Consider the following 26336-nt stretch of genomic DNA (forward strand, 5'->3'; position numbering starts at 1 on the left):
TTCAATGAAGTATTTTTAGATGTATCTATTCAATGAAGTATTTTTAGATGTATCTATTCAATGAAGTATTTTTAGATGTATCTATTTAATGAAGTATTTTTTGACATATCTATTTAATGAAGTAATTTTAGACATATCTATTTAATGAAGTATTTTTTGACATATCTATTTAATGAAGTATTTTTTGACATATCTATTTAATGAAGTATTTTTGACATATCTATTTAATGGAGTAATTTTAGGTATATCTATTTAATCAAATGAACACTAACTTTGGATATTAAGATAAATTTGTTCTAAAAAATAAGGTCATTCCTGAAGAAGTTGTAAGTATTATACAATACGTTAAGCAAATTAACAGAGTAAATTGGCCATTTAATCAAATATTTTGTTTGCTGCTTTACACTTATCTTCTATAGGTTTTCGCTTTAAATAAATCTCAACATTTATTATGTATATTATTTCAGACTTCTATTTTATGAAACTGAAATTCCATGTTGTGTGGGACTAACCGAAATAAAATTGAGATTAAACTACTTTATGGTTTGACAACAGGGTTGACAACTGTCCTTAAATAAGTAGGTTGCAAACAATGCCAATGATTTTGAATCTAAGTAAGAGAGGATACATTTTTATCACTCAGCAACTTTCTAACCATACTTAACTGAATTTCCCATTTTCTTTTATTCCCTTCCCCTAAATACAAACTTCAGTAATCATCTGCAAGGAAGACTGTTGCATAATCCCATAGAACATTAGGGTCACCAATTCACTGATGTAATAAACAGTCCACTTGTGTTGATATATGATCATGAAAAATTTAGATATATGAAAATAGTACTTTTATAATAGATTTCATTGTTTATTATTTTTTAATGATTCCAGTAAAAAAGGCCACTGTTTGTCTGCATGTCAGCAAAAATAAATTCACAATCCCATTTGACACCTCACTTCACATCTATGCATGTGCAACCACCTCTTACTTCATATTAAACCAAAACTTGAGGACCTACATTGTATGCTGATTAAGCTTAATTAACACCACACACAAGATATGCATATTCATATGCTTCTTAAGGTTTTAATTTTATCCATCAGGCATTTAGCTCAGTTTTAACAAACTTTGGATATATTATCATATTTCTATTAATTTCATTCACATAGTTTGATCTAAATCTTCCAGATTCTCTCAATAATTTGCCAAATGTTAGCTTCTATTTCAAACTCTGCATCTATACATGCACATTAGGTATTTCCATATGGTTAGTGTAGAAAAAGGAAATTTTTGAATGCTTTCAAATATTTCACACATTTTATAGTGTTAATTAGTTTACTTGTGTTTTTTGTAAATAGTTTTAATTATATTAATATTACAAAATGTATACTGTAGTACTAGTAAACACCTAAAAATATACAAAGAAAAAATATATGAAATATTTTTCTAGAATGTTTTTAATGAAAATTGTAAGTTATGAAGAATTAGATGTCTGTTTATGGTTTTATAGCACTTTTTTCTTACTCCATGCAGGAGGTTAAAAAACATTTTGTTCTCTACTGTTTTACAAATTGTATTCATTTTTTAACAGCTTATTGGTAAACCACTGGTGAATGTTCTGCTCAAATATTTTATGTCCAAGGAAAAGCAAAAGTCAAATTTTTGAAGAGTAAAAGTAGAGTTAATACATCTAGAAGCTAGATTAAATAACTAAATACCTCATCTACTAGTTCATAAAACTCAATCTCAAATTAACCAACACCTCATATATTCCTTTGTGCAAATTTCTAAAACTTTGTGCCTTGCATGTGTGCTATGTAAAGGCTTGCTATATGTTTCCTACCCCCTTAGCCAACATGTAAAATTTTTCAAAACTTCTATTTCATTCAAGATTTAGTTTTATTGTTGAAAGCTACTAAAGGGAACAAAAAAGTCCTCCTCAATCCAGTGACACACATGAAACAAGATCATTCCAGTAGATCATCAAACACATTTTCTCACAGGAAAGATAGTTGATCATTGTTGTTTGAAATCTGGATGATGTCTTAAGAAAATAGCTTGTCCTTGTGTTAAAAGCAAGTGATCTTGGGTGCCCTACTCTTACTGAACAGCCTGGCTTTTGTTTTCTGTACTTAAGTCCAGGTTTACTCAATTAGATAGCCAGTCAGAGATGTACATGCAAGATATTTCTACTGTTTCCTTATAGTTTTAAAACAACTTGATTAATATACAATCTTCACTTTGAAGAACTTTAACTATAGTGTGTAACTTAAAGGAAACTTAAACTAGCTCTGATAGTGTGTATTTACATTTGTAGTGAATTATGTCTGTTTATCAATAAAGAGTGTGATTTTGTGCAAGTTTATGTCAGTCTTTTTCACTTAGTGATGGACTCAGTCTAAAGTAAGGAAAAATCAGGCCTCTACTCCGTCATACAATTCACTCTGAAGGAGTTCAGTGAACCTGAAAATATCACACATGCTTTTAAGGAACAGGTGGGATTCATGTTAGAAAGTCTTGCCACATTACCCTACTAGAAGAAGACAATTTAGGCATCACTTTCAGTTTCAAATCATCATATCTCAACTGAATTTAATAAGACCATCAAGGTTCCTAACCTGTGTAGTCACAAACTTTGGGAAAAATGACTGGATATGGACATTTTTACTATAGATCTTGAAAAACCTTTGTGTAGGTAATTACACTTAAAAACATAAGCATGCACACATTTTTAGCAAAATGGCTTATGATTTTAACTATATCTACCAACAACCAAATGAGTTAATAAAGAGATTCAACCATATTTTCTTCATATTGATTATTTTCCTAATGAACTAAATCTGCCCATCTAAATTATTTGTCACCCTCAAGCAGATAATTTTGATATAACAAGTGAAGTAAGAAGAGATTAAACAGTATGATGTTATATTCATGTAAGTTTATGTTTTGAATTATCTTTAAAGTTACCTATGCTGAAAAAACTTAAAAATATACTAACCATCATATCGCACATTTTCATAATGTGTTGGTCCAACTGGTTGTGAAAGAGCTTCCTTCTCTTGATGTTCCCAGTTTTGTCGAATAATTTCTTTCCTCATGTCATCAGACAAAAGTTCCGATTGTCCATTGCCTTTTTTAACACTATCAGAAATAATTTTCAAACTCATTTGCTGGATTATAAAATAACCAATAACCAAAAACAGCAATCTGATGAGGAATTCTTGCTTGTAACACTATAGGCTGTACAAATATTATTTAATGTAAAATATATATAAATTTAACTTCCTCTAATAAGTTTACGTTTTAGATTTTTGAATGAATAATAAATTAAAATAATAGAAGTTCAGAATTTTTAAATTGAAGCAAGTAATTTTGTCATCCAGAGTTGGTTTCAGAGTAATATCCAAAAATGTGAGCTATTAACAGATATCACACTGAAGACAAAGTATACAATACAAATAACTATTACAGTAGCTTATGCTATGAAAATGAAATGCAACAATTTCTAATTACAGTTTAAAAAGCATTAATGAATGATGTTTTTGATTCTAAGCCTTTTAGCACTAAAAACACCATATACCAGCTATTGTCACACAAAACAGCCAAGAAATGCTTTGTGCCATGACTCATTAAATGCTTATAAAACAATTATGTTTTTCATTTTCAGGGGGAGGGGCAAGAAATCAACAAATATTTTTGAGTTGGGTTGTTTATAAATTTCATCTTATACTTTCAGTATATAGACTAACAACAATACCAGGTTATACTTTTGTTGCTGAGTAACATTGGCATAAAAGCCTTTGTTGGAATGCATTGTTACCAAAATGTACTGGCTTTCCTATATATTAGATGTAGTTAATCTAACCAATATACTACAGGGCAAGCATGTGGATAAGACAAGTAATAATACCTAGGTACACACCTTCAGGGTACACACTTAGTATGGGTGCAAAATTTCAGGTTCTTGGAGCTATGGCAGTTACACACACACACAGACATCACTTATGGCTTTTGACCATAACTGTATATTTCCTTATAAAATGCTAGCAGAGTATTGTGGTATGTAAAGCGTACTATATATTTCCTACCTCCTTAGTTACTAAGCAATTTCTCAAAATTTCTGTGCCTATCAAGTCTTCTGTGCTTAACATACAAAGTCAGTCACGGGTGCTACTAAGTTCCTCTCACCCTACTTACGTACGAGACCAAGTCAGTCAATAAGGGCATCGTGTGCCCTCTTGCATTATGTATAGAAAGCAACAGTGATCTTTTCTACTAGCAAATCAGGTGATGGCCCAGAAATATAGCATTCCATTATTAAAGGGAGAGTGGTTGTCACTCACATGGGTGGCACATGTCCTGAGAAAAACATGCAATTTTGTTTTGCCTATATAATGTCATGTTCTCTCAGTGTGGAATAACTTTAATAACTTTTGAACTGCTAACAACTTTCCAAGAACTTTTTAATTTCTCAGCAGTTCTCAAATTAACTTTAACTTAGCTACAAAATAAGAAGATTTAGACCTAAGGTTTAAACAACTATAGAGATCTTTCAAATAAATTTTCACATCTCTCTCTCTCTCTAGTAAAAACACACTACAAAACCTTGTCTTTTGAATTTTTAACTTTGATTGTGTTGTGTGAATAAAGATAGTTACTGTGTACAGATTTGCATCCAGTCTCCCTTTCCTTATATCAGATTCAGTAAAAGTCAGGCCTCTGCTCTGCAACAGTTTCAGGCAAACCACTTCATATCTTCTGATTCCTACTAATTGACTCTAAGATAAATCAATGAATGTGAGAATACCACAGTATCAATGAATGCTTTTCTATTTATTTCAGCTGAATGAAATTTTTTCAAATATATTTCATAAGCAATTACATAATGAGAGCAATCTTCAAAATTCTGTTATTTCTGTAAACCTAATACTCTCATCACAGGCTTGTTACAACTCTTTAGAGAGTTACATTCAAAATATAATTAAATTTCTTTATTATCATTGTATTCAAACAATCCTGACTTTAAAACATAGTTAATAAATCAAATTTTAATACAAGTTTTCGAGTTCTTAATTTTAATGGAAATATTTTTAAAAATCCTCAATCTTCCCTAGTATGAGAAATTTGTTCTCTAGGTCTTCCCTCTTTCTAATTTATTTACCACCCCTCCAAGAAATATGCAAGTTATAATTTTCCTATACTGAAAATATATTTCCAATAGGTACTTCCCTATCACTATGAGGTGTGGCAGAAAACGTAATCACCAAAGGAAAGTGGGAAGGGTGGGATGTGTGAGAGGAGGTAAGTACCTATCGGAAATACATTTGCAGTATAGGAAAATTATAACTTCCGATAAGGTACATTACCTATCCTCACATAAATAGTTAGAAGCCCATATTGAATAGGTGGAGGAACCAGTGTGAGGGAAGAAAAGAAGCATCCTTCGAGAGAGTCAGATCTAAAGATCTAATGTGGGAGACTGCACCACATCTGAACCAGCTATACTCTTCGCCCATCGGAGAAAACTGTGGTATGTATGGTTGGAAAAACAGAGAAGCACATCCATATATGTGAGAAAAAAACAATGGAAGTACCACCAGACGTAGAGTGGCTAGGTTGCAATGGACTGTACTTGATGAGTTAACTACATCCAAAACCAATGCTACTGGAAACCAACATCCACGCGAGAGTAGGATGAGGATCATGTCATCTTCACCTCAAATTCAAAAAACTGGGAGGAATCTAGAACCACTCGAAATCCTGAGCATGACACGTGTTAGCTTGGATCTATAGATCCCGGGACCCAACATCCGGTATCAAAAGGTTGTCTATATAATGTAAATCAACTCCTCCAACAGCAAAACTGACCAGAACCATCAAAAAAGCAATAAGATACTCGGAATAAGATACAACAAGGGATAGCAAAAGGACAGAACTGGAATAATACCTCTTACCCACACTGTGACCCACAACACAGAAGGAGTATGATTGAGGACTTATGTTGATTGGTTCTATTCTAAATCCAAAACCCAGCCACAGGGTACCGATATACATGTGGGGTAGGATGAGAGCTCCCAATCAAGAGGTGGACTGCAATTTGACATCTCAATCCTTTGTGAGTATATATATTGCATATTGGAGGACAGCACACCATCTACACCTGCAGAACACCACCACCCTACTCTGCACTAAATGGTTATAGCTATCTTTGTGTCGAAGCCATTCAGGAGGGTGCCTCCACAGTTCAAAACTCCAACAGCTTGGAACTGGAAAGTGGTAAGGACTCCTACACTCCACTAGAAGAAAGGGGGGTGAGAACGAGATGGGGAATCCGGAGGAATGTTATCACCTGATACAATGCAATGACCATGTAACCCAATTTTGAAAAGCAGGCCAAACTGACTTATTCAATACAATGCATGTCAGGGATGGGCAGCTATTCCCTTCTGAAATGCAATGACCATGAAACCCAATTTTGAAAAGCAGGCCATGGAAGATAAAGCATGAATCAACATGGCTGTACATTGCAGATTTCAAGTTGAACAATACCTGGTCAGGCACCACTCGCCACAGAGCGAGTAAATGAAGCAAGAGCACATGAAAGTTAAAGAAAAGTATGAATATAAACTTACCCAGTCAAAGTCACACTGAAACCTGGAGAATGGCCAAAGGTGGAAGACAAAAACTGGACAAAGAAGAAACCATGACATGTTGTAAATAATGGTAGATGAGCGTATTAGGTGCAGTCCACATGCCCAATTGTAGGATTTCCTCCAATGGCTGACGAAGAGGAGATGCAAGGGAAAAGGTGAGGTGTCAAATCTGATAAGAAGACACCTGGAACAAATTCTGAGAGGAAGAAGACAAGAAGGAATAAGCCAATCAAATCAAAAGTTGAACACAATTGGTGAGGGTAGAAGAGGAAAGATCCCAAACAGATGAAGAATGTCAAGGGATAATGAGTCAGGAATGAGTATTACGGAAGGAAGCCATGCAAGCAATATAACAATGAAGAATATGGACTAAACATAGAAGTCTATCCAAATCGAAATTAGGGTACAGATGAGAAATAGAAATAGATGGGAAATAGGCAAAAAATAGGAGTTACCTTCCCTAGCTGCCAAGATCTTTGGGAGAAAGGAACGATAAGTAGGGTAGAAAAGCATACATGAAACGTCAATGGCAAACAATTCAGACACTCAAGCCGCAGTAGAATGGTCAGTGGGAAATCCCCAAGTCGCAGGCCTACTGCAGAACCCTTTCCATTTGCACTGATATACCTCCATTGAAGAATTACATATGGAAAGAGCTAAAAGGGAAAGCTACTCAATATGGGAAACCTCATCTCCTCACCAAGGGTTGGATAAAAAAGCAAGGTGTGAAGACAAAGGACATGAATGGTTGGATGTAGAACTGGTGACCAAGGTTGACAAAGAAGGGGAGGGAAACAAAGGAAGAGGTACTGGAAAGAAAAGATGCAGTTGTTATAATTGTGGAAATCATGGTCAATAAGGAGTGATCAGAAGAACTGGACATAGAGTGGTATGGATGAGAAAGATCACCTGATGAAGTAATCAGATAGGAATTAGTGGGACCAATCCTGGCTGAAGGCATTGACAGCCATAGCCCAAGGAAGAGGTACAGGGGCTCAAAAAGAGAGATAACTTGTGATTGAGGTATGTGGCAAATGCATCTATGCATGTAAAACCCCACCAATTACAAAGCTACCAAAAACAAGGGGATCTCAAGACAACTCTGTCAAATATATTTGGTCAGGGTGGGAAAGACAATCTGCTAAGAGATTGAAAGTACCTGAAATGTGACATGCACCGAGTTGAATGTGGTGCATTTGGGCCCAATATAGTAGATCTAATGTTCAAAGACAGACATTTCTCGAACAGATGCCCCCTTGGTGATTGACATGTGCTACCTACATAGATTTGAATCATCACTAGACAATATCTGGCGAGACGAAGGAAGTGATTCAAAGCCCAATGGACCATAAAAAGCTCAAGGACATTGACATACAAGGATCTTTCATGTACAGTCCAACAACCAAAAGCCTCCTGGTGATTGATCCATTCACCTCAGCCATGAAGGGATGCATCTGTGAAAAGATGTAAATCCGGACTAGGAGGAGGAAGTGAGTCTTGTATGGGCCTTGTCCAACCATTAATGCAGATCATCCAGAGTAGGAGGAAGGGTAACAGGAGCTGACAAGGGATCCCTAGCAAGGTTTCACTGATCATGAAGAGCCTACTGAAGGGATCACGTATGTGCACAACCAAGAGAGACCAGTGACGTCATTGAAGACCACATCCCCAAATGTGATAGAACCTCTCGAGCAGATAGTGAGGGAGCTGAAAGGGTGTGGCAAACTAAGAGTTCCATGGAACAAAGTCGTAGAGGAAAAGATAGGGCCTGACTGAGATGAGTGTAAAAAAAACCCATAAAAGCCCACATGAGCAGACGCTAGAAGGAGTTGACGAGTATGGCTGGCTGACTCCAATTCAGAATGAGCCAGAAAAAGCCAGTCATCCATATAATGGTGGAATCGCAATCCCAGAGCATGAAGATGGCAAACAAAAGCTCTGACCACCCAATAGAAACATAAGCAGCAGAAGCATGCCCAAATGGTAGGGCAAATAATTGATAACCACCCTAGAATGGACAAACTGAAGATATGGACAAGACTGTGGTGATATAGGGATGTGTAGATAGACATTGGCAATCTCATTTGGGTCGTCCATAAGTCTGGAGAAAATGTCCACCACAGGGTGAGAAATTACTCCATGGTAAAATAAAATGGGGTAGTTGAATGACAGGTGGGATGACAAATCAATGACAGGCTTCCAGTGCCCAGTTTTCTTGGGAAAAACAAAGAGTCTGGAATAAAAACCTGGTAAAGATTGTAGACAGGTTCGATGACCTGCTAAGATAGTAGTTCCTGAACCATCTCAGACAGATGCTGGCTAGTTATGGGATCCTGAGGTGGAGGGAAAAAATGGGAATAGGAGACACATGAGGTGGGAAAACAACGGGATCATGAATCCTTCTGATAAAACTTGAAGAACCCAATGAACCTTGATTAAAAATATGCCAGTGATGAAGAAAAGCAGGAAACTGAACTCCCACAGAACAGAATCTACTGGGTAGTCTGATACCGTTGGCAACATGACGACCATCATTGAAGACAAGACACCCCAAAAAGAAGGGACAGGTAAGAGTTGGGAAGGGCAAAGGTAACCAAGACAAATAGGCAACAAGGTTGGAAAGGGTAGACTGTTATTGTACTGATGCAACTTGTGATTCCAAAGACTCAGGAATCTTATCAAAGACGTATCACTGCAAAAACAAGGCCATATGTAAATTTAAAGATAAGATGATGGTAAATGGATGCAAGTTAAGGTCACATCAAGACCTAGAAGGTCCCAACAACAGAGAACCAACATATGTAAAGCCAGAGTCAAAGATGACAAATGAGCCAATGTGTAGGAAAGAAAGCAGAGGATGTCCCCAGAAAACCATTCAGGATTTCAGTGGAGAGCCTCATAGAGAAAATGGATGGTAGCAAGATATCGTAAAAGAGTTATGAGGGTAAGACGAAGGCAGGAAAATTGGGCATGGGTGAGACTTACAGAAAATTTGGGGTCCACACCCCAAACAGGCAAAATGGAACCTAACAATTGCTGGTCCAGAAAAGGACAGTCTGTACAATGATATGCAAGAGCAAACTGATCCAAAGCCCGTAGGGGTGAGGCATGCTAATCCTGTTACTTAATTGTGAAGGGAATTGGTGAGCATGTACCCAACTATCTGGGGAGGGGGAAACACCAAATAGGGATGGGAAGATTAGTCATGAAGTAAGGAAGGATGCAGTTCATAGGAAATAGGGGAAAGGGATAAAATGTCACATACCTGAGAAACGAAATCCAAAGATACTTTATTAGGTGTAACTGACTCCTCAGGTGGGGCATGGAAAGGCCTGCTAAAATCAGGAGGTTGAAATAGGTGACCCAAGTCTTTGTCTGCCTGAACAGGCTCAGCCTGTTTGGGAAGGTCCAGAGACAGAGGTTGACCCACGTAATGTTCAATCTCCCAGCAAATAAATGTGGATAATTCCTCTGTTGAGTTGCTCACAACTGAGGCCTGAGACGTAGTGCTAATCACAGGTGTGACCCCCAAAGAGGTGACACGAACTTCGGAATTCATATTGAGGAAGAGTCAACCAATAATCAAAAGTATAAATAAGAATGTGATTGTAATAAACTGGGATTAAAGTCTTAATGGAAATTAGAACAGAAAATAAATGAGGACCACTTCGTGATTATACTAAAGATGAATGTGAAACTTTGAACAAATAAAAAGGAACACGTCTGTGCACAAGCACTGCCAAACAAGAAGTGATAGTTTGGTAGAGGCATATAGAGGGAATCAATGCATCATGTATATTACGTTCTTATTGGTGTAGAAGTGATGAATGATGATTTACATGTTGGAATCATTAGATTCCAATAGGGGGAGCAGAAGGCTTGTGGCACGTGTAAAGAAACAAGTTGCATATAGAAGGCAGCATTGGACAAGAATAGCTATTCTTGTGAGAAGAGGGAAGTACCGTATCAAAATTTCATGTAAATTACTCATTATAATATTGATATTATTCTGGTAAAGCTTAATTTTTATAGCCTTCAATCTTATTGTTTACAGAGCCATAATATATAAAATCAGATCCACTTGCCATGCCCATCTGTCACATCCTCTTTTTCAAACGTTTTCAACAGTTCTATCTGACATTATACACTATATTATTTATAATCAATAGAAAGCCAAAGTTTTAATCTATCAAATGGCATATTATATAACTTTTTTTTTGTGCAGGACATTACCTATTTCCTCAATCAGTTTCAAATTTGTTCTCCATGAATCACATTTATGAGCTTAGCTGAATTTTTAAAGGCCCTTATCTCATAGTTAGAAAACCAGAAAAATTATGATATTTCTATGACATTGCTTGCTTTTTTGCATGTTATTATTCTGTGTTCTTAGGCTCATTATTTAATAAAATAAAAAATCATTTAGTGTGGTAATACCAATATGTTAGATATACATGATTATTCATTTTCATTTTATACAAGAGTATTTTTTAGCTTATATTGTGTCAACATTAAAGTAGGTTATTTTTAGAATTGATAGATATTACAGGTTTGGTTGTGTTTATGAATGATTTGTTGTGTAGTTCAGTTGTTGTGAATTGATGTCATGTTAATCAAACCTTCTGAATTTTTCTAGTTCCTTTGAGTGAGTAATGTTAAATCATAACGTCTCATACTTTATACAATTTTCTAGGCCTCAGTTGAGAAATACATATATATATATATATATATATAGGCGACCAAATTAATGGAAGTTTGTGAAAGTGAAAGAAATGAAGTAAGACCACGTTATTGTGAGTTTAGTCATAAAGAGTGCATAGTGGCAATTTCTAAAGTGAGTTTCACAGCTAGTATTGTAAAAACAGAGATAGTAGAGAATAATTTGTCTTGTCAAAGGGTGTTCTAAAGTAATTGAACTCACCTGTGCGTACTTTTATGAAAATGAGACAATTATCTAAAGCTCTGGATACAACTGTGGTAACCAACAGTTATAGTGATGATGTTGAAGTAAGTGTCACAAGATTGTAGAAGAGAATTATTAGTCTTGTGCAAAGATATTCTAAATTAATTGAACCCACCTGTGTGGACTTTGACAAAATAAAGAGACAATTATCTAAAGCTCTGGATACAACTGTGGTAACCAACAGTTATAGTGATGATGTTGAAGTAAGTGTCACAAGATTGTAGAAGAGAATTATTAGTCTTGTGCAAAGATATTCTAAATTAATTGAACCCACCTGTGTGGACTTTGACAAAATAAAGAGACAATTATATAAAGCTCAGGATACAAATGTGATAACCAATAGTACAATGAATCTTTTTCAAACATACGTTTGACTTGTTTTGAATATATTATTTTAAAACAAGTGGATTGTGTGTTGCCCATTTATTGTTGAAATTCAACACCAACAAGACACAGACACCTACTTTAAAGAAACCTGCCCTATAAAACTGACACGGATCAGCCTACCAGGATTATACAGTAATAAATGATGGTAAAAGAAGGCATGAATAACAGTGCAAAATTGTAGCAGTAGCAACAACAGTGTAGAGATTACAATCATGTTATATAACCATGTTCACTGATTTTTATAAATGGATAGATAGTGACTTGGGCTAAAAGATAGTTAACTACAAGAGTTTGTTAAACAACAAGAAGACCTACAGAGAGAAGAGAGAATAAGAACACACATTGAGAAAGAAGAAAAAGAAGAGAGAGGAGAGACTGGAAATAGAGAGAATAAGAGCACAAATTGAGATCACAAAGCTAGATCAACAGAAAGACGAAGGATCCAAGAATGACAATGGGGTCAGGGCCAGCCAAACCAAACAGCCCAAATTTGATGAACAGAAAGATGACATGGATGCTTTCCTGTAGAGATAGAAAAGATCCACACTATGTCAGAACAGGGATAAAGGTGACTGGGCAGTCTCAGCCCACTTCTCACAAGAAAAGGCCTAAAAGTGTATGCTGGCATGACATTAGAAGAAGCCATGGACTATGAAAGGTTAAAGGTGACATTGCTGAAATGCTATGAAGCTACAGAAGAAAGTTTTCACTGGAAATTCAGAGAAGTCAAACCTGACACTAGAGAAACTATATTTCAGTTTGTGGCACGTCTACAGCAATACCTCACCAGATGGACTGACATGGCCAAGTGTGAATATAGTTTTGAAAGACTGGCAGATCTACTAATACAGGAATAGTTCATGATCACGTATTTAACTGACATGTCACTGTTCCTAAAGGAGAGAGCATCAAAAGGTGTAGAGGAGATGATTAAACTGGCAAAACACTATATGGAAGCCCCTGGAAAGAGTATAACTAGCAAGACCAAGAATAACCAGTTACAGTTGAAACCAGGGGCTGCTGACCAGAAACAGGATACCATCAAAGGTGACGAGAACTCAACAGACAGACAAAAGGAAGAAGAGATGCTATAATTGTTATAAAATGGGGCACATTGCAACGGAGTGCAAGTCCATTACCAGCAAGCAACAACAGAAATCTCACCATAAAGCAGCTGGAGCTATTTACAAAAATGGTGTTGGCAAGAAACAAGAAAAGTGTGACTATAACCATGGAAGCTGCTGCCAGAAGAAATAGAATAGAAACAACTCCTCAAATTCACCAGAAGGAAATGCTGTCTTCATGATTAAACAGTGTATGACTGATGGTCAGCTCAAGTTTGCAAGCTGGTAGCAGTGCCAGTGGTGATTGGAGCATGTGACAAACATTGAGAGGTGCTAATGAATCACCACATGCAGAAGACTATGTCAGAAGCAAGTGAAAGTCCTACAAAACACTGGGTGCAGTAGTGCAGCAGTGAGAACCAGTCTAGTATTTGATTGACCAGATAACAGACAAGGTACACCTGTGTGTGCTGATTGATGGGACAGTGAGAACATTTTCCATAGCAAGAATAAAGGTGGACACTCCATACTTAATGTGAGACCTTGAGGTCATGTGTATGAGAGCACCCATTTATGACTTGGTGATCAGAAATATACCAGACAGTAGAAGTTAGGAGGAACCAGACAGAAAGAAGACTGACGAAGCATCTGCAATCACCACTAGAACTCAAGAAAAGAAAATTAAGCAAGACATCAAGCCACTTCAAGTCTCAAAAAGTTACATCCTGAATGTAGGTCTACAGGAACTGAAGGAAGCACAGAAGAAAAACTCTTCACTGCAGAAACTTTGGGAAAGTGTCTGGGAGGAAGTTGAGTGTAAGACCAATGGGAAAGCAACTTACAGAATAGATGATCGGAAGGAAACACTGTATAAGATCTGTAGAGGTAATTGTACCGGGGAAGTTAAACAGATCATAATACCAACAGAATACCAAACTCAAGTGACAAAAGTGACTTATGAGTCGATTATAGGAGGAGACCTAGAAACAAAGAAGATGGCAGACAGAATCACCAGCAACTTCCATTAGCCAGGGGTCATCGAAGATGTGGTCAGATTCTGCAGGTCATGTGACATCTGCCAAAGGAGAGTATCTAGAGTCAAGATAGCCAAGGTGCAAGTGGGTGAGATGGCTCATATAGAAAAGCCATTCAGCAGAGCAGCTGTGGACTTGATCAGACCACTAGCACTTGTAACTGACAAGGGCAACTGGTAGGTGCTGACAGTAATCAACTATGCAACACATTATCCAGAAACCATAGCACTGCTGAAGACAGAGAGAGTAACAGAATCCATCCTGGAAGTGTTCTACAGAGTAGGCTTTCCAAAAGAAGTCTTGAGTGACAGAGGGACCCAGTGTACCTCAGAACTGATGCAAGAGGTGTGCAGACTCACCAACACTAGGCAGTTGGTTACCACTTCATACAACCCTAGGTGTAATGGACTCTGTGAGAGAATCATTGGAGTCTTAAAGAGCATGCTGAAAAAGATGTGCCAGGAGAGACAAAGTGACTGGGACATGTACCTGAAGGTAGTATCATTTGGTTACCAAGAAGTTCCACAAGTGAGTACAGGATTTTCACCCTTCAAGTTATTGTTTGGAAAAACAGTACGAGGTCTGATGCAGGTATTGAAAGAGCTGTGGATAGGAGAAGAAGTGAGGAACCTATACCAGTACGTGTTAGACCTCAGAAACTGAATTGAGGAGACCTGTAAACTTGCTTGAAAGAGCTTGTATGAATCTCAAGGCAGTCAGAAGCACTTCTATGACAAGAAGGCTAAAGATCAACTTTTTAAGGTTGGACAGAGGGTCTTGATACTGGTACCTACAGCCAACAACAAAGTCACTCTGCAGTGGAAAGGGCCTTTTGAGGTGCAGGAAGTAGTCAACAGAATGGACTATAAAATGAAAGTGGACAGGAAGACCAAGATCTACCACTGCAATCTGTTGAAGAGGTACTTCAAAAGGGAAGAAGACATATCAGGCTCAGCTATTGAGGCACAGATGGATATTGCAGGTATGGCTGCCATAGATGCAGAACCAAAAGATGAAAACCTACTAGACCTAAGACTACTGGGTGGAGACAATACATACAAGAACATCAACATAAGTGAAACACTGACTGGCAAGCAGAAGAAAGGCATACAAGAGCTAGTACACAGTCAGTACACAGATGTCTTCACAGATAAACCACGCAAGACGGATTTCATGTAACACAAGATCGAGACCACAACTGGGGATCCAGTCAAGGTGAAGTCCTACCAGATGCCCAATGCAATGATAGACCTGATTAAGCAAAGAGTCAAGGCAATGTTAGAAGTTGGAATCATCAAGCCTTCGAATTCAGCCTATTTTTCACCACTGGTAATCGTGAAAAAGAGGGATGGCTCAAAACACTTCAGCATAGACTTCCAGAAGCTGAACCTTGTGATGAAGTTTGACTCCAAACCTATGGGCAACCCAGAGGCTATCATGGCAAAACTAGGTGGAGCTAAGTTCTTTTCAAAGATTGACCCCAGTAAAGGTTATTGGCAGATCCCGATGGAGACAGGATCTAATCAAAAGACAGCCTTTGTGACACCAGACGGACATTACCAGTTTAAGAGAATGCCGTTTGGGTTAGTCAACTGAGTACCAACTTTCAACCGCATGATGAGGAAGATGTTGCACAAAACCACCAATGTCGAGCATTATGTGGATGACATTCTCAACCACACGGCCAGATGAGAAAACCATCTGAAGAAACTTAAAGAGTTGTTCAGGCGAGTGAGGGCAGTAGGTCTGACCATCAGACCATCTAAATGCTACATCTGTTATTCTGTGGTGGACTTTGTTTGACATAAGTTGGGTAACTGACAGATTGCCATGGCAGACAAGCTGACACGCATACAAGATGCACCAGCTCCAATGACCAAATAGCAAGTCAGATCCTTCCTGGGGTCAGTGGGATACTACAGGAAGTTCATCCCAAACTATGCTGAAGTTGCTGCACCACTGACTGACCTCACCAAGAAAGGCCTACCCAACAAGGTGAAGTGGAAACAACCACAGCAGAAGGCCATCCAGAAGTTAAGGAACATGATGGGAAGTTCTCCAATCCTTAAAATGCCAGACTTCAACAAACCGTTCATTGTTCAGGACGGTGCTTCAGACATTGGAATTAGAGCAGTACTCCTACAAGAACATGATGATGGACTGCTTCCAGTAATGTCCATAAGTAAAAAGCTGTTGAATAGTGATATCTACTCTGTGGCCAAGTGAAAATGTCTGGCCATCATATTTGCCACCCGCAAGTTCCAGAACTACCTTTATAGGAAGGAGTTCATCATCCAGATGGATCATCAGACCCTCGCATACATCCTGAAATGCAAATTCAATAGTGCAAGGATCATGAGTTCAGTGTTGTATCTCCAAAACTACCAGTTCTGCATTGAAACCATCAATGATACTGCAAACATTGGTGCAGACTGTATAAGTAGATTTTGTATATAAACTAAAAACAGTCTTTGTACATAGTGTGAATATTGTAAATATTTTTCTTGAAAAGGGGCTTATAATTAGATATACACGACTGTTCATTTTAAGTTTCAAATGAGAGAATTATTTAATTTATATCATGTAAGCATTAAAGTAAGTTATTTTTAGAAGCAATAGATACTGCAAGTTTGCTTACATAACTGTTTACAAAAGATTTGTTGTGTAGTTCAATTGCTGTGAATTGACATCATGTTACTTGAACCTTCTAAATTTTTCTAGTTGTTTTAAGTGAGTACTGTTACATCCTACCACCTCGTAGTTTGTAGAAAGTTCTAGGCCTCAGTCAGGCAATATATATGGGTGACCAAATTAGTGGAAGTTTGTGAAAGGAAAAGAAATGAAGTAAGATTGTGAGTTTAGCCATAAAGAGCGCATAGTGACAATTTCTAAAGTGAGTTTCACAGCTAGTATTGTAATAACAGAGATAAAGAAGAATAATTTGTCTTGTCAAAGGGTGTTTTAAAGTAATTGAACCCACCTGTGTGGACTTTTATGAAAAGGAGACAATTATTTAAAGCTCTGGATGCAACTGTGGTAACCAATAGTATAATAATTTTTTTTCTACATACATTTGACTTGTTTTGAATATATTATTTTAAAATAAGTGGAATGTTGCTGTCCACTTACTGTTGAAATTTATTGCTAACAAGTCAAAGACACCTACTATAGAGAAGTTGGTCCTATAAAACTGACACAGTAGTAAAAAAAAGTAGGCTTAAGTTTCTTCAGCAGTCAACAGTAAAGAAAAAGAAGACCCAATTAAGTACTAGATTTCTTGTTTTTCACGTGTATTATTTACTTATTATTATAAAACTAACTAATGTCTAAAAATCAGAATCTTTTTAGGTTAGATAAGGTAAGATAAAGAAAAATAATAATAATATAAATGCTTCATGATATATGCTCATGATAAGCTTATGTGTTACATAATTTGATATAGTAATGAGAGCTACATGTTTGCTGAGTAACTTACAACTTGTGTGGCAGGATTATTGGCTAGAAACGGTTAAAAGAGCAATAAAGAACTAAAATTTAAGTAGAAACAGATGCATACTGTTAAGAACTTTAAGATATTTAGGATAAACAAACCATTTCGTGTTACAATTTGCAGTCATTCTAGAAACAAAAAAAGGGTAATTTAGATTTATTTCATATTTTGTTTTGGTGGTTACGAGGTTGGTCAAATTAATTGAATGTATATAGAGTTAGAGTACAAAAAATAACAGATAAAATATAAGGTTTTACTGAAAAAGAAAAATGTTTGATATTTATTTAGGAGGTTTTAGAGGTTACGCAAATGAAATCTGAAAATATCCAGATGAAGAAAAGTATTTTTAATCTTAAAACAAAAATCACTTTGCACTCGGAGCAGTCAATACTTTGACTCCACATATTCATGGAGAAATTTTTTAGCAAAAATACTTCATTAAAAATTCTGATTTTTTGTCTTCAATAGACTTGTAATGTTTACTGAAAACTTCATGAAGATACACAACAGATATTAAAAATTATTGTATGGAAACTATAATGGTTAATTTGGGGTCACAAATCGGCCAAACCAACTGAGCCCATAATGAGAGAGTTAATGTTAAAGAAAAAGAAAGTGATAAAATTCTCTGTTACCTTATCTGTGAAATCTTAAGGTTATCATCCATCTTTTTTAATTCTGCAAGATCTTTCAACATACATCGCCTTGATCTTCCCAAAGTGTCTACATAGTCAACCCTAATTAAAAAAAAAAAGGTTTTGTTATAAAAGTAATTATTTTACAAAACATCAGCCAAAAAACAGAGAATCATAAAAACTTTTGAATGATATAAATAATATCATCTAGGTTTATAAATCCAAAGTGTGTACAAGAAGCTCAAACATTGAAACTATTGTAATAGCTTGTAGAGATTTAATTTCCTACTTCACTGTTTGTTTACATACACTATGTTCTTTTAGATTCTTCTAAGTTTAAGGCTTCTGCAGGAAGTAGATCAAAAATATGTTTTCATACATCTTTGCCTCATAGCTACAGTTTCTCAAAGGGATGAAAAGATAATTTGCTTTATAGTTGTCACAGCTGCATAATTTCTTTGATATATACATGTATTTACAAAATGCACACACTAATATCAGAGCTTTACTATGATTCATTATTAACCACTTGCTGCACATGTTATCCGGGAAAAGGTTTATCCTCTAAAATTAACTAATGTTTCACTCTCCATTAATTGTTTAAAAAAGATACTTGCACCAATAGCAGTAATGGTAATTCTCATAAACTAACGTTTGAAGAAGCATATAATGTTTTAACCATAAAATTACTGTTCACAAAATATTACTTTTATTGTTGAATACAGAAATAATAAAGGTATGAATATTGTTTTGTGCACCATTACTTACTTTACCATACTTACTATGCTATGCTTACAATCTGATTAATTTACTTAAAAAGAGTTCTAAGTGAGTACACATCAAATCTTTCATAAAGTTTTCCATCTCTTCCCATAAATGAATGATGTAACTAGCCCTTGTACCATAAACAACTGATATAAAGTGTACATAAAATGCTAGTACACACTTTTTACTGGAAACCTACAATGGCCAAGTGAAAAATGATGAACCTAATTGTTACCAATCTTGCTGTGATGTTGTATCACACACGTATTACTATCAAAATGACATGCTTCATCAACTAAGATATTCTACACTGTAAAGCTTGACTGATGAACTCTGGTACTGAGGAAAAGGCATCAATGACAGTGGCATACAAGTACAGTTGAAATGTTTTTTAGACACTATTGTTAATGCACACTATTATTGGCCTGGAAAAGATGTGATTATTATAACTCTTTTGTGATATTACACACAATACTACAAGAACGAAGCAAACTGCTTTGTAAACAGTGACTAATTGATGGATATCACTAGGGTGACCTGACCTCCCAGTTTTGCAGGAGCAGTCCCATTTTTTGGTAATTTGACCCAGTGTCCCAATAAAAGTTCTCAGGACACACAAAACATCCCAGTTTTATAATAAATAAATCAAACTGTTAGTCATATTGAATCACAAATGTAATGGACCTAACTGATTTGCTCATTGTTGTAACATGTACTCTTCTGCCACCAAACTCTCTCAAAAGTTCTATCTGTGCATGGTGAAAAACCCAAAGTAATGCTAAAACTTAAAAGTAGTATGTCTGAAAATATTATGGATTTTAAAATAAATCCAGGTATGAAGTAGCCTATTTTAATATGAACTAGATAAAGTGAATAATTAAAGATTTCTTGGATGTATAATTTGATTATATTTCCTCAATTGTACTGTCTATCACGAAAAATATTTGAAATTATTTAAAAAACAATAAATAATGTTACAAAGTCAAGAAACATAGCAAGCATTATTATTATTATTGTGGTTTGTTAACATAATGCTAGAAAGATAAAATCAACAGTAAAAATTAATTAATTAATTAAGAACAACAACAAAATAATAAAGAATAAAATTTAGGTTACTTTCATAACAGTATTAGAGTCAATGCATGGTTTGATTTCTTTAATGAGAAGTAACCTGCAAGTATAAAGGGGGAATCCATGGTATTGGTTAATGCCTGTAGGAAGACCACAATCATGGGCTGCTATTGCAATGGCTTCTTTAATTTTTCTCTTTTTGGTATCACAGTCCTGGTTATTATTTTTATATTCTTGAGGTCAATGTTGTGGTTTTCCTCTCTAGTATGTAATGCAATGGCTGAAGTATCTACAGAAGCATGAGTGATGTCTCTTTGATGTTCTTTCAACCTAATGTTAACAGGTCATCATTATTAACCTTTTTGTCCCGAATAATCTCAATAGTCTGTTGTGAATTTCTTAAGGGGTATTTGGAATTTCCAGCTAAAGAACAATGATGAGAAGATAACTGTTGATAAGTATCTTTTGGAATATCTCCTGCTCTCATAATTTGTGAAAGAAATTTGTTTAGTTCATCCATAGTTTTTTTAGTAGGTCTGATTTTAACAGTATGTATACAGGGTCAGATAATAAACCAGATTTTCAAAATATTGACAGAATTACACATACAAAAACTGAGCATGAATTTAACAATGTAAAAGAGAGACATATCAAGAAATTCAAAACCCTAATGCAGCAAACCAGAAAGCATCATATCATTCCACACTAAAGAAACAGCCTATTGTTAATCTGAGTGATAAGGATTTGACTAGTTGTGAAGAAAGTGTTTTATCGTTAGGTTTACATTTTGCTCCAACTCCTAACAGTGTACCTTTCTTGGATATTATTGCTGCTACACAAGAAGTTGTCAGTCATTTAAAAGAACCTGCTGCTACTGAAGTTTGTTTTAAAATCAAGGAAACCATTAAAAAAATGTTTAGACGTAACAAAAACCTGTAAAGAACATCAGTCTCGAAGAATGTGATTTTGCCAGTGGACAAAGGAAACTCTACTATCCTTTGAACAAAGAAGATTATGAAAAGAAGGTAACTGATTTATTATCTGACCTTGTACACATGTTCTTAAAATCAGACCCTGCTAGAAAACTATGAAAACTTTATTTCACAACTTATAAGAGCAGAAGAAATTACAAAAGATATGTATTGATGGTTATCTTCTCCTCCCACGTTTTATGGTCTTCCAAAAATTGACAAACCCAACCTCTATGATCCATTGTATGCTATACTGATTCTATAAGTTCACAAAATTTTTGTCTAATACTTTGAAACCTTTAGCTGGAAATTCCAAATACTCTTTAAGAAACTCACCACAGTTTGTTGAGATTATTATGGACAAAGAGGTTAATAATGATGACATCCTAGTTAATTTTGATTTAGTAACCCTGTTCACGAGAGTTCCTGTCTCTGATACTATCAGTAATATAGAAGATTTACCAAATAAATATGTCTCACTCCCTGACAGAACACTAATTTCAGTTATGAATACTATCGAACTTCTAGAATTATGCTTAAAATATAGCTATTTTCTTTGGAACTATCAGTACTTCAAAATGAAGGATGGAACTCCAATGGGCTCTCTTCTCTCTCGTGTTTTTGTTGAAATTTATATGCAACATTTTGAAACTATGGCCGTTTCATCTTCACTACAACGTCCTTGACTTTGGCTTTGATACGTTAATGATATTTTTGAGTTATGGGAACATGACACACGAAGTTTGGATGAGTTTTTATTACATCTAAATAATCAACACACTTCATTAAAATTTACCTTAGAAGCAGAGACAAGTAACTCCTTACCTTTTCTGGATGTACTGGTTGTAAAGAATAGCGATGATCTGAAACTAAAAACTACTGTTCATCGAAAAGCAACCCATACAAACAAATATCTTAATTTCAAATCCTGTCACCCTGTATCTGTTAAAAAACTATCATTAAAACCTTAGCATGCAGAGTGTGTAGAATATGCAGCAACAAATACATAGAAACTGAAATTCTACAGCTTCAACAGACTTTTATTAATGATAACTATCTCAAACAATTGATAACAAAAGTGTCAAAAAATTCTTTAATGAGGAAAACCCCATTAATCAGAAAATAAACATAGGATAGTGATACACTACTTTCCAGGACTTGGAGGAAAAATAAAAAGAATAATGGATACCTTTAACATTCAAACTGTGTTCAAGAGCCTGAATATCTATGCAATATCTTGACTACATCCGACTTCCACGTAAAAAAACGTTGTCTACAATGTATCATGTGATTATAAAAAAGAATACATTGGAGAGACAAAACGTCCTGTTAACATTAGGATGAAAGAACATCAGACATCGCACATGCTTCTGTAGATACTTCTGCCATTGCATTATATGCTTGAGAGGAAAACCAAAATGCTGACCTCAAGAATATAAAAATAATAACCAGGACTGTGATACCAAAAAGAGAAAAATTAAAGAAGTCATTGCAATAGCAACCCATGATTGTGGTCCTCCTACAGGCATTAACCAAAATCTTGGATTCCCCCCTTCATACTTGCTGGGTACCTTTCATGTTGCTATGTTTCTTGACCATGTAACATTATTTTACTTTAGCTTATTAAGCTTCAGGTTTAATACAGCTTGTTGTATGTGTCAGACACAATGTGAAAGTAAATATAAAAGCCATGCAGACAGGAGGAAAACCTTATATTTCACTTTGAGAAACTTTGTATCAATAAAAAAATTGTTAAATAACACCTACCAATAAAGTATGTAACTTCCAAATAAATTCAGAGAAGTAAAACAAAACTATTGTTGTTTCTAAACTTGGCACTTAATATAGCCCTTTCTTGGCTTTACTCAATAAATTCATAACATTTTGCTACAGAAATTAAAAAAATATTTTATTAAAATCTTACAACAGATTATGTCTGAAGGTGGCATGATGTTTACAGATTTAATTTTTTGTCAAATACATTTTGCAATGAATGGAAACCTTTAGAAGTTTTATAATAAAAGAGGAGTCAATGTCACTTTCACTCCACACTTGTATTAAACTCATGTTAAACGTCGTACAGAATCATACAAATATAGCAGTCTTTGAAACAGTTATTAATCTAAAGTCAATCTAATAACGACAAAAATAAGAAGCCCTATAACCAGGCTGCTTTCTAAAGGTCTTCTCAGGGTATAGGGTTTCTTATTTTTGTTTTAATTCATTTTTTTAACCTATAGCTTTTTGTTAACACCATGAAGTTAATCCATTGTTACACTTGAATTTAGATGCTCAAGTATAATTTTTCTTTCCATATTCAACACATTAAATTGTGTTTGAAACACAGATAGCTGCCACAAGTTAATCTAATTTTACAAGAGCAGTATCTAGAAAAATGGGGTAGTTCTATTTCACATGAAGAACTGAGTGTGAGGAGAGCTCTAAGACTCCTTGTGCTATCAGATCTTCTGCAGTTCAAGCCTTTGAAGGTCAGAAATTGAAGCTGCTTCTCTCTCTAATTGGAGTTTGTATTATTAGTTTTAATCACACTATTTGCACATATACATATATAGTTTTTTGTGTGCTTCTTATGCAGGGGGACATTAAAATTATGCAAAGAACACGATTAAAAAGACTTCAGAAACAGTAATTACTTTTTTTCTGAATTCCTTAATGTGAACATGGTTACCTTAATCATCATCATTTCAACTAATTTGATTTCAATTAATTTGTCCAGTAAGGTGGAAACATTTTTGATCAAAGTGAGTAAACAGCAATTTCATTAGACAAATTGAAATTGGAGAATAAAACCACAGTAAGCTGGTAAACCTTCAAAACTTGGTAATGTTATATAATGAATATTTTGAGCGTTAGTTTAACTTCATGTTTTCAACTGATTTGTCAAATTAATAGTCCATAAATGAGCCACAATTTTCAAGGTTTTGCACCAAATTGTTGTACTTCAGCCAGGTTCATAAGTTCCTCGCTAATGAATTCTATAAAATACTGTTATATGTGACAGTGAGTTGCTCTTTGATGAGAAAGTGCAATCACTATATGAACTTCCTAATAAATTTTCCATTATTTTCTCTCTTCATACTAGTTATTGCAGATGTCACTTTCAAGTTCTTTTCTTGCACAAAAATTTTCTTTAATTTTCTTCACTCATTTACCACTCCTTACCAATTTTGTATTTTTCTTTGTCATTTAGAAGCCACAGAGCAATATGGTCCATTTTCAACAGTGGTATTTACTACAGAAGAAAAAATATATTTTTCCTTGAGCTTTTTACATGAGGAATTCAAGATACTAGTTCTCTGGGGATAGAAACAGCCACACCCAATAGCTGCTGCTGTTATCTCACAAAAGGGGTGGATCCAAAGGGGAGGTGGTGGCATCAGTTGGAAGCATATTTGGCAAACATGTCTAGCACTGATGATCAGTTAATGTAAAACATTGAGTCAGAAGTGGCTAAATGGAGAATACTCCTCAAGAAAGTCCTTCATGTCGTTATTACTATGGTAGAAAGAGGTATCTTTTTTTTCAGGGTGAGTCAAACAGAATAGGTACTTTTCTTGGGCTAACTGAACTTTTGTCTCATCATGATCTAGATCTTCATGAACATGTAACTAAAATGAGAGGAGCTCAGAAACAAGGAAATCATCTTCAGGTTCACTGTCATATTCCTCACAAAATGAATTTATTCAACTCTCTGCTGAAAAGGTTAAATCTTTCATCTTAAATGAATGTGAAAATGCTAAGTATTTTTCATTCATGGTTGATGCCACAAGATGTATCACACACTGAGCAAAGTACACTTATCTTGTGATACTTAATTCATGCATTCAATGAATATAAAATCCAAGAGCAGTATTATGGATGACAATGAGAAGACAGATATAGAGATTTTGGCCATGATACTAAAATTTCTCAATGACAATGACATTCCATTTGCAGATTGTACAGGTCAGGGTTACAACAATGCCAGTAATATGTCTGGACCCTCTTGAGAGTTCAGAGTCATCTCAAGAGGAAGAATAGTCTTTACATCACCTTTTATGGCTGTCATTTCCCTAATTTGTGTGGTGCAGATTCTACTTCTTATTGTAAACAGGTGGTAATTTTTCGGGGAATGGTGCAAACTGTCTACATTTTTTTGCTCCAGTAGTCCAAAATAGTGGGAAATCATTAACAGCCACATTGGTGGATCTCTTTATGGTTTATCAGGGACTTGATGGACGGATAGAGTATACAGTGTCCAACCCTTTGCGAGGCATTCTTTCGACTTTCAAAGACATCTCGGAACTAAAGATTTTGACAGCCAAAACCAATATGGAAGTGACCGATGATATCAATTACATGTAATCTTTCCAGTGTGTTTTGGTGGCAGCCTTCTGGTTTAAAATTCTTAATGCAACAGATCAACATAAAATCAGGTGCTACACACTCAGAAGTCTGCTATACATTTTGAAGTTAGAAATGTGGAGGAACTACAGTTGATTTGCAGACTTAAAAAATTAGTAGCCTTCAATTTATGAAGAAACAAAGGTGGTTGTCACTGCTATAGGAATTGACCCACTCCTGCCAGAAGCTCATCATAAGAAAAGAAGAAACAAAGGTGGTTGCCACTGCTATGGAAATTGACCCACTCCTGCCAGAAGTTCGTCATAAGAAATGAAGCAACAAAGGTGGTTGCCACTGCTATGGGAATTGACCCACTCCTGCCAGAAGTTTGTCAGAAGAAATGAAGAAACAAAGGTGGTTGCCACTGCTATTGGAATTGACCCACTCCTGCCAGATGTTTATCATAAGAAAATAAAGACATTTTAAAATAAATATGAGGCACTGAAACTATAGTTGTAGGTACAACAGCATAAACTTGGTTCAAGGAGGAAGTATTTTACAAGATTATTGACAATGTATGTGAAGGCATAAATCAGTTGTATCAGGCAACATTTCAGATTTACAAATATTTGGATTTCTTGGTCTTACCTTGAAAAAATTATTGAGGTCATTAGCATGATTGCATGAAATTTGCAACAGAGTACTGAGATGACATTTCAGGAGAAAAGCTACCAGATGAAGTTTTGCATCTAAAGACAATCCGTAGGGCAAATCTGAATGATGCACCACTTTCTCCACACTGTCTTCTTAACAAAACCACAAAGCTAAAGTGGTAAATTTATTTCATAACATATACATTAATTTGCATATATTTTGACATTGCCAGTGACTGTTGCTTGAGCTAAGAGGTCCTTTATTAAGATGAAACTTATCAAGAATCACCTTAGAAGCACAATGAGACAGG

General features: G+C 35.5%; 1 protein-coding gene across 3 annotated transcripts in view; it reads right to left on the bottom strand.

The window, feature by feature from the left end:
- LOC106467525 (coiled-coil domain-containing protein 174-like) overlaps positions 1-26336 on the bottom strand; it is a 128773-nt gene that overhangs the window by 25505 nt on the left and 76932 nt on the right. For all 3 annotated transcript variants that reach the window (XM_013927889.2, XM_022395722.1, XM_022395723.1), the window contains 2 exons: positions 18222-18323; positions 2994-3136 (listed from right to left, as the gene is read on the bottom strand). In XM_013927889.2, the coding sequence (XP_013783343.1) occupies positions 2994-3136; positions 18222-18323 (245 nt within the window). The remainder of the gene's footprint in view (positions 1-2993; positions 3137-18221; positions 18324-26336) is intronic.

This window comes from Limulus polyphemus, unplaced genomic scaffold (assembly GCF_000517525.1).
Source record: "Limulus polyphemus unplaced genomic scaffold, Limulus_polyphemus-2.1.2 Scaffold2647, whole genome shotgun sequence".
NCBI classification, from domain to species: Eukaryota; Metazoa; Arthropoda; class Merostomata; order Xiphosura; family Limulidae; genus Limulus; species Limulus polyphemus.